Source organism: Drosophila busckii, chromosome 3R, assembly GCF_011750605.1.
Source record: "Drosophila busckii strain San Diego stock center, stock number 13000-0081.31 chromosome 3R, ASM1175060v1, whole genome shotgun sequence".
Lineage (NCBI taxonomy): Eukaryota > Metazoa > Arthropoda > Insecta > Diptera > Drosophilidae > Drosophila > Drosophila busckii.
Window position 1 is genome coordinate 926633 of NC_046607.1, and position 10548 is coordinate 937180.

A 10548-nucleotide genomic window follows, 5' to 3' on the forward strand; every position below is an offset into this window, starting at 1 on the left:
TTTATAATTTCTGTATTATTAGTCTAAACTTGGATTCACATTGGATTTCTGCTCGTGACTCGTCTAGCTAAAGCATTGTTTTGCTTTAAAGACACACACATGTGTGTCTTTGTGTGTGTGTGTGTGTGTGCGTGGAAAACCTTTGGAAGTGGGCGTCTGAGAATTATAGGTCTCTATGCCAAATTGTATTTGTAATTTTGATGGCTTTGCCGATCATTAAATTAAATTCTTATGCATTAAGTTTTCAATTGTGGGCTTTGGATAATGATTCGACATTCGCAGAAATCAGTTAAGACTAATCCTAGCCAACTGAAGGTCAAACTAATCACAGCAAGCAAAATTTCCTTCAAGCCAAATATTTGAATCAATCATCAATCATCATCAGCCTAGCATATCTATGAACAAATGGATGTTGCAAAAACGAGCAACAAATGCAGACCCATAGATATTGTCACAGTGTTGTTTATTGTTTAGCTATTTCCGGCTGAGCTGGTTGATTATTAGAATTTCCAAATAGTAAACATTAAAAGCGCAAACAATAAAAACTAAAGCAGTGTATTTGTTGTTAATGCTGTTGTTGTTGCATTTGTAGCCACTGCCACAAGCCACATTTATGTTGCTGTTGCTGTCTGCTGTTGCAATTCCCAGAAAATTATGCTTGAAAATTGAGCGTCTCAACGCTGCAACTTGAAGTTGCAGTTGCCTTTCCCGTTGTTGTTGTTGTTGTTGTTGTTGTTGTTGTTGTTGTTGTTGTTTTCGTCAGCGAGTCTATTACAGCACACAAAGTTTTCGCTACGTTTTTAATAATCATTTGCAAATGTCTATTAGAGTGCCAGGCCTGTTCAGGCCAGTTCAGGCCTGTTCAGGCCTCCCGCTCTCCCACTCTCCTCCTGCTCACAATCAGTTGCGCTCTCTGTCTCTCCCACTCGCCTGCGCAGGCGCAGCGCATTTCAAAGTAAATTTTGCATTGCTTGGCGCATGTAAATTAAGACTTTTAGCTAAAATTATAGCAAATAACGCGAGCATGGCATGGCTTTGAGGCATATCAAAATGCTTGCTGCAATTTCTTGTAAATTTGAAAATGTTTGTTTTTCATGCAGCCAGCAGCTGTGGAAAAGTAAAAGTTGAATGCAGCAATTTCCCAGCAACAAAGAGCAATAAATGTTTATTCTGAATGTCATGTGTTCTTTAGCGGCGGAAATGTTTTGTAATTCTTAACGAACGGACAACTGTTGCACAGTTATGCAATTAAATTAAACTAAAGTTACAACAACAAACAATAATAATATGAAAATACAGACGGTGGGCAAAGTCTGGGGTGACCGCATTGTTGTAGCTGCTGCTGTTGTTGTTGTTATTGTTGTTGTTGTTAATGTTGTTACAGCTGGCAGTAGCGAGTAGTGTTGCAATTGCTTTCGCTTTGATTGAATTTATTTTATAATCCATGCTGCCAACTGCTTAGCTTTATATGTGTGTGTGTGTGTAACTGTGCATTTGTGCACATAAGCAATCTGCATCTATAAGATGCAATTTACAATTTGCATTTTTTTACCCCAGTCAACATAGGAAATGCTGCGTCCGACAAGCGAGAGCTGTTTACGTGTTTATATCTTATAGTGTGTGCATATATGCACATATATATATATATGATAAATTGTATTATTGGCATAATAATATATTTACAAGTCATAAAGCGTCACCGGCATGTTGCAACGAGCTGAGCCGCGACAACTTGTGTCCATTGCCGACTGTTGTTTGATTTTAATTCATTCATTTCATTTCTTTCATTTTTTTGCGCATTAGCTGTTTCCTTCCAACAGTAACAAATAAAAAAAAAAACAAATAAACTAAAAGGAAATTTGCAAATTGTAATAAATAAATAGAAAACTTGCTGTCTTGGCTTGCTTATGGACTTGCGTTGCAAATTGGATTATATTTTATAGCATTGTCTGTTGTGGTTTCAGTTGTTGTTGTTGCTGTTGCTGTTGCTGCCACATCCTCCGCAACATAATAAAAATGTTGGAGCTTGCGTTGCGCCTATAATTACAGCCATGACCAGATCGACTGTGAATATATATCAACACTATGTATGCTTTAATTATTTACACGAATTCAGTTTGTTAATCGACATCTCCATACATTCATACTTATGTATCTGCAGTAAGAGTGCAATGAATTGCTACAAAAGGCACTTCAATTAAAGGGGACGGCTCGAACCGTTTGTCGGCTCAAAGTTTCCAAACTGCAATTGCAGCTCATAGATAAACAAACTGCAAGCCAAATTACAGCATTGTTATCGCTGGCACAGAAATTTATGATTGAATTCACAAACATTTTCACGTTGGTTGTTGTTTTTTGTTGTCTTTTGGCCTTAATGGGCAAGTGAAAATCCAAGACTAACAACAACAGCAGCCCATCAATTGCCAAATGAAATGAATTCAAGAAAAACAGAAAACTAAACTACTAGTGTACTCGCATGTTTGTAGGCGAGTTTAAATGCCAATGACCGAGAGAGAGAGAGAGAGAGAGAGAGAGAGAGAGAGAGAGAGAGAGAGACAGAGAGAGATGAGTTGCACTTATTGGGCAAGCCAAAGTGAAATGTAAAGTGAAATCTAATCATAGAATTGCTCTAAAGCACTCGCACATGTTCCCATAAAGAGTTTATTTACCAAATGCAAGCAGCAACTGCATCAAAGCAACTCTAAAACTTTAAAAAACAAATTTATATAAAGAGCAAAACAAAACTGTCAGACAGACAGTCTATCATTTAATCAAAAGCTCGTTAGTCTGCGCTTGAAAACTTAACAGCTTAATCAGTTTTCTTTCTGGGCTAGACAATTTCTACGTTAAACAGCACAGCAAAAGTTTTTCCTATTTTGTATTTTTTGTGGCCACTGCAAATTGATTAAATATGTGTAGACGGATAATTGGTTTTCATGCGAGTTGCGGCTTTCCGAAGTCTTGGGCAATAGCAAAATGTTCAGGGCATTGTTATCTACGAATAGGTTTCGTTAACAAATCAATTAGAGCAAACAAAGGGCTTTGCATAGCAAACATTTTGATTTGTAACTAAATTGAAATTTGTCTATTATACGCTACTTGCCGTGTTGTTAAATAAATTTATATTTAAACTGCTGACTAAACAGCACATTGCACTTTAACAGAATTAACAGCACTGTGTGATTCGAGAATTACTCAGCTTGAAGCTTGAGACTTGAAGATCTGAGCAAAATTGAGCAGCTGACTTATTAGCTGGTTCTATAATAATGAGCAAGATTTTCACAGCTTTCTCTAGATGATGCCCACTGCTTTTATGACTATGCTAAAAATTGATGCAACATAATTGCCAACAGCGAATCGATCACATGTGTGTGTGTGTGTGTGTGTGTGTGTGTGTGTGTGTGTACTTGTATGTATGTGTGTGCTTGGGAAGCTACTAAGTATAAACTAGCGGCTTGGCTCGATTGCAAGCACGTAAAGTGTATGACTAATCAAATGGGAAGAGCAAGCGACTGAGACGTTGACTGCGACTGAGCGAGAGCGAGAGCGCCGACAGCCAAGACAGACTTAGCATAGAAACAAACTCTCTGGAAGACGTTACGTTACGCTTCGTTGAGTTTCACAAGCTTGTGAGCATGTGAGAGCGTTTTACGTGCATTCGTATGCAGGTACTACGTATATTTGCATTTATATTGAGTTTTGTACATATGTGTGTGCGTGTGATCGCACAAATGCCAAACAATGTGAGTCACGTTAATCAGCAGTATTGAGCGCAGCTGATGGCGAGTTGAGGTTGCCGCTTGGCACTGCGAAGAAGAAGAAGAAGAAGAAGTGTGCTTTGTAATTAGGTTTTGAAGCGCGTGCTTTTAAATTCACACATTGGCCGCGCTATTCGCTATTTGCGCAGTTAGAAACGCTTAAAACAAGTTTTCAATTTTTGTTGAAATAATAATCAAGCCGAGAGCGCGCACTCATAAGTAGACGCTAACTGGCAGCGTCTGGGCTGTAAATATTGCAAGATGTTGCAGCAACTGCAATCAAGCGTACTGCGCACACATGCAACGTGCCACACCATTGAAATGGTGTCAGCAATAATTTATCAAAAACTACAACAACTAAAAACAAAAGCCACACTAAGAGCGCTAGAGGGAGAGAGACAGAAAGTGAGAGGAAACTCTAAAATAAACCAGGCAGGCGCATCTAACGCTGCAGAGAACATCATCAAGTTGGCAGCAATTTGCATGAGCAGCCAAAGACAAAACAATGGGCCGCACACACACACACACACACACACATTCAGTTATGGTACACATACATACATATTTATAAGCGTATATGGTAGCTTTGTGTGAGATACGAGTGGTTGCCCGCCCTGGGCATGTAAAGCGTGTCAGGCAAAAAGCTCAGTGAAACTCGTTGAAATAATTGCGGTAAGCGCATAAATAAAATTACACATGTTGGGAATTTGCAAGCAGTTTTCGCTGCACCTATCAGGTACGCACACACACACACACATAAAGGGCACAATGCATATCTATAACTGTGCATCTTTTTATATCCGACAACAGATAACTTATCTTATCGCATCGAACCTTTTCTCCCCCCTTTTAAATTGTGTTTTTATTGATTTTTCTGCTATTTGCTCTTCAATTGGCAAAAACATTTTTATGAGCTCAGCCTCAACCACAACTAATTAAGCAAAATGACGCTGACAATGGTGGATTAGTCTAAGGCCAGGACACACGTGCGGTCGGTCCTGTTGCCCTTTGTCTGTCAACAGATTTTATGGCATTTGACAGCTAATGTGGATTTCCAGGAACTGCAACTACTTAAATAATTGACAGCTACCCTTAACCGAAATTTTCTTTTGTGTTTGTGTTTGCGTTTGCGTTTGCGTTTGCCTTGCTTGTCTTTTCTTTTGTTAATTATTTGTTTTCTTCTTGTCACTGATAGACATGAGTTTTTCAAAAGTCACGTTGCTTGCAATCAAAAATACTCGCAATCAAACAATTTTTTTTTTAAACAATAACTGTAAAAATACAAGAAAGTCACGAAGTCAATGCTAATTGAAATCGTAAATACATATGTATATATATTTTTATTTATTTATAAGTTAAGAGCTTAGAATTTTTACAAATTCTGTTCAAGCAAAAACACGTTCCGTTCCCATTTCAAATATGTCGGAGCTGACAAAAACAGAAATTATTTAGACATTTAGAAAATACTAAACAATTTTATCTGCTTTTCATTTTGGTTTTTACACTTTTGGATACACTATTCAACTATTATTTTTCAACCAAATATTAATAATTTTTTTCGGCTTTATTACTTAATATTAAAACGAACATTAAAAAGTAAATGTAGCAACATTTTGTACTAAATATACATACAAATATATGTGTCATATTTGCAGTTAGTTAGATTCTTGTTTTAACACTTTTTTTTATTTATATTGTGGTCAAACGTCAAACCAGTTTAGCAAAATTCACTAACAAACTTTATTAAAACAAAAATACAAAAACTGGCCTCTGGCATTTAAATTCCCCATTGTGTGTGTGATTCAGCGGAATATTCACAATAATTATCACATAAAATATTTTTTAAAGTACTTATCTTATATAGAAACCCACCCACTTAATTCAGAATGCATATATAGTGTGCAATATATCAGATTGTATAATCTTTACTGTCTGACTCACCGCTTGACGTTGACGTTGCGTGAACGCTTCTCGTGCTCGGCCTCCTTGACGCTGTCCCAGCTGTCGCCCACGCCCGAGGAGGACATATCGTCAAGACGCTCCTCATCCTCCATGCCCGAGTCCTCGAGACTGATGTGACAGCTGGTCAGCGTGACCTGCTTGCCGTTGTCGCCCACCTCGATCCAGTCCGAGGTGCGTATGCGCTGCGAGCGCTCCGTGCCGTAGGGCGAGGAGTCCGAGGAGCAGCCCGAGGGGCAACGCTTGCGTGGCGTGCTGCTGCCATTCGCATTGCTGTGCTCCTTAAGCGTTTTGTTGATGGCATAAGTCAGGGTGTCCTCCTCATCACCATCACCATCTGCATCCTCCACATTATCCGCATCCACATCCTCGGTGTCAGCATCATCAATCGAGTTGTAGCGCTGACGCGTTAAAGTCTTGCTGGGCGTCGCCAGGGACTTGCTGGTGGGCAGCTGCTCCAGCGAGCAGGAGCGATTGCGCATGGCCGCCAGCTCTGAGATGAGCAGCTCATGAAAGGCATGCTTCTTCTCCGGCGTGTTCCCAGCGCTCACCGAAACCGGTTTGATGTTGATCCGCGTGCAATTCCCCGCCGCTTGTATGGTCACCTGCTCAGCTGGAGAAGGACGCGCACGGGCACGCGCACGCTCCAATTGCTGGCGATGATGTTGCTGCTGTGCCAGCTCCTGCTCCAGCAGCGCCTGATGCTGTATGGCGCGCTCATGCTTGGTTATAATTGTGGTGTCCGCTGCTGCTTGCTTCTGCGATTGGCTTATGATGATCTCGGAGAATAGACGCTCGGCGGCATTCTTAAGATTATTTTTAATCTCCACAGTCTTCCCGCTGAGATAGCTACCGCCACCGCCGCCGCCGCCTCCACTGCCTCCACCGCCGCTGCATCCATTGCTCAGCGGACTATCCAACGTCGTTTTGGAGCGCCTAAAAATGCTTATGGAAGGCGTCACTGGTGGCGCTGCATTCATCGTTGGGCTCTCATCGTCCATATCCAAGGTGGCCACTGGCAGCTGGACAATCTTGCGCGGCTTGGGCAGTGGCTGTGTGGTGGGCTGCAGACCCGCGCGCAACCAAGGGCAATCCAAACCGGCACTCATGCACCAGTCGGACCCGGAGTAGAGCCCGTCCGTAGATCGCGCGTCTTAATCGTCCAAAATTCGGCCTTGACTGGCACTACGAAACCATCAGAGGGCTAGAAACAATACAATCACGCCAGCACAGCATCATGCATGACACCGCTTAAGGACCACGCCCCTCCAGACTTGGCGGGCGCGTCGCACCACACAAGCCACGCCGCAAGCACGCCATGTCCAACGCCAAGCCACTGGATACAAAGAAGCCCAACGTGAATGCAGCGCCACCATACAGCCTTCCATAAGCATTTGGCCCCAAAACGACGTTGGATACTGACGCTGAGCTAATGGAGACACGGCGGGGAGGCAGAGGAGTCGAGCGGCGCGTGCGTACACCCAGCTATGGTGCCAAAATGAAAAGAAAAAAAAAAAAAAAAGACTGTGAGATTAAATAAGTCAAATACCGCCTGAGCTCTATTCTCCGAGATCTGAGAGCGCAGAAGGCTGGACGCGTACACCCAGACGAATGCGCGCGATGACAGTAGACTACCGAGCGGACGCACAGAGCGCAGGCCAAGCAGCCATGCAGCCGACATTGGCTATTGGGCACATCCAGCCTTGCGCACCCCATACAATGGAGCGCGCCACAGCACACGAATTGTGCGGCTGTCTTGCTGGAAGCAAGACTGGGCTGCTGGCGAGCACTAGCGCAGCACACCGATTCATCGCAGTCAAGGCCAGCGCGAGTTGCGAAGCGTCAGCGCCATGCCCGTCGCACTCGCCTGTGCCTGGCTTCTTCCGCAGAGAGCCATAGAGGCGCTGGACATACACATAATCGAACTTGCGTCCCGAGCAATGACTAGACGCGCGATCCAAACACGTGCACTAAACCGTTTTCCGGTAGGAGATCGCTGAGGTGGAAAGAAGCTCGCGCGGACAAACTAGCACTGCGCTTCATTAGCTACTCATCCAGCAGCGGCGTCGCGTGCGCGCGAGGTGCTGTCGCCGCGGCTACCGAAGTTGACCTGCGGGCTACACTGCGCGCTAACTGCAACCCAGTGACGAGCCATACCGTTCGCCGCGCCTCATATTTAGCTCGAGGATTAGCCATGGCGACGCACGAGTCGCAATGCGGAGCTCAAAAGACCAAAATGTAGGCACTTCCTATATCTATCGGGGAGCGCAGACACACACGAGCCACAGGACTCAACTCAACTCACTGCGATGCAGTGCGCTGTTTTTTTTTCGTTTATTATATTATTATTACAATAACGCGCAAAACTGGAAACGTTTTTGGACTCGTTTATAGCCTAGTCTGCTAGCGTGTTCTCAGGCGGCAACTGTTGCTGCTGCGGCGGCTGCTCTCTGCATTTTGACAGCAACGGTTGCTGATGCTCTGACTGCGACTGCGACTGCGACTGCTGCTGCTGCTGCTGCTGATCTATTTTGAATATGGGCCACGACGGCGCACTAACGGGCCTAGTTGGCTTGTTTTTGTTGTTTTTGCTTTGTGTTTGTTGTATTTTGTTTAGTTTATTGGTTATTGGTTTATTGGCTTATTAAAACTTGTTTTTGCTTGTTGCTGTTGCTGTGGCTGTTGCTCTTGCTGCACTTTGGATTCTCTGCGGATTATATATCAAGTGAAAGGGTTGTGGTCTTAACTTAATCAAATTGTACAATAAGCCTGTTTAGTTCTTTAATTGATTTTTAAATTTAATAGTAATTGTTGTTGCTGTTCTTGTTTTCCGTTGTTTCTGTTTGGAAAGTGTTATATGACTTTCGAGTTTATTGCGGGCGTATCGAGCGCTCATAATTGACTTTCGTGTTAGAAAGCTTAATTAAGCTAACAGGCGCATAAAAAACCCCCCAACAATGTGTTTAGAATAAATTGCTGCCTAATGAAGCATTTAAGCTGTAGTTTCAGGAAAAATCTTATGCTGGGAACTTTAATAACAACGATTTAAGCTTCTTTTTTATAGCTTCAGTATTTCTTCCCACCGTGTTACGCCGCAAACACAAAAACAAAAACTGTTTTGATTAAATATGCTAATGTGCGCAGTTATGAAAAACTGTTTATTGTAAACAAAGCTAATAACTGAAACATACATGGAAATATCGTCAATAAATATGCATGAATCTGTGCCTAATTGATTGAAATTGCACTATTAGAACTTTAACCCAAAAAACAAACATTTCAACAGCGATTAACAAGTTAAGCGACAGCAAGCACAACAGTTTAAATTAAATAAAATTCAAATTCGACTTGAAGTTCTCTTTTGAGACTTGCTACTTGTAATAAGTTCAGCATTTTTTTTTAATTCAATTAAGGCTGCAGTCGCCAAAGCTGAGACCCACAGTCACAAGCTCATACACACACACACACATACTTATTTTAGCCCGCTGCAGCTCACACACTTTAAAGATCTTATGCAAGCACTCACGGTTGCAAGTTATTTTTAAATTGGAAAATTCTTGCTTCAAATTGTAGAAAATTTATCAAAATGCATATATTACACCGTATTATTATGGCATTTGCATTTGTCAACCAAAAAAACACGAAAACACCGACACACACACACACACGAATAACGAGACCAACCGACCGAGCGACGCTACGAGCCGTCCGCTTCAACGTTGCGCTTTGCACGAGAGACAGAAATAAACTGTTAGAGAGCGTCCAAAAGAGCTGCTAAGCGCACCTTGTGTTTACATCTGTAGCTGTAGCTGTGTCTGTGTGTCTGTGTGTGTGCATGTCTGAGAGCGCGCGCTCACATGCTTGTGTATGTGTGTGGGTGTGCCACAGTAAGCCCTGCGGTTTTTGCTTGAACTACAAATTTAAACTGATTATGAGACGAGAATTTATATTAACTGCAATATTATCATTTCCTGTCTTATGTGTAAACTGCATATTCCATGTTTCTTGGATGGGTTGAAAAAAAAAATAAAATTATTAGTTCACATGGATATAAGGACGGCGGAGAAGTCCTATTCCAAAGACAACCCATCGCAATAAGAGCTGAACAATGTGCACTGGTGATATCGCTATGTTTTGACTAGTCTCTGAAACTGCAGGGTAACCAGCGATGCGCTCGTGATGAAATCCAAGCGAGTTACACGAAAGCCGGCACGAGTTGTAATTCAAAGTCAACAACACAACGTGTTCTTATATTATTAGCTTGTCCTAACAAATTAATTTAATATATTTATTAATATACATATATTTTTTTCCCCCCTTGACTGATCCTTACAGGCTTTACACAAACCAAATAAGTATGATTAGGGCAGTAAGACATTTCAATAAAATAGTTTATTTTTTATTAAAAAAAATCATATTTATTATTTGTTGTCAATTTGTTACAAACACGATATTGCACACAGTATCAGCTTTATTGAATCACGCTCTTTAAAAGAGTTTTTTACTAATAGAATTGCTCTTAAGGTCATTTAAAAAGAAGTAATCTTTAAATAGTTAAGCACTAAAATTAAACAATTATTAGTTTAGTAATATTAATTAAAAATAACTAAAATAAATAATAAAGACTTTTAAAATAATACTATTGGGGCAAAATTATAGCCTCAACTCTCTCGCAACTTACTATTCGTTACTCTCTTCAGCTAAGAGCAACTTGGCACATGGCCAAAAGTGCATTGATTGGCATTTTGTAGGGAACTTTTGGGGTAGCCGGCGTCTGGTTGCTGGCTGCTGTGGTCGGCTGGCATTGTTGCAACAGCTGTTGTTGCCGCAT

The 10548-nt window shown here is 41.7% G+C and overlaps 1 protein-coding gene across 1 annotated transcript in view; it reads right to left on the reverse strand.

Annotated features, from left to right (window-relative positions):
* LOC108603738 (putative uncharacterized protein DDB_G0277255) overlaps nucleotides 1–6826 on the reverse strand; it is a 29795-nt gene extending 22969 nt beyond the window's left edge. The window contains exon 1 of the mRNA XM_033294230.1: nucleotides 5700–6826. Coding sequence (XP_033150121.1) covers nucleotides 5700–6826 — 1127 coding nt within the window. The remainder of the gene's footprint in view (nucleotides 1–5699) is intronic.
* Nucleotides 6827–10548: the final 3722 nt, after the last annotated feature.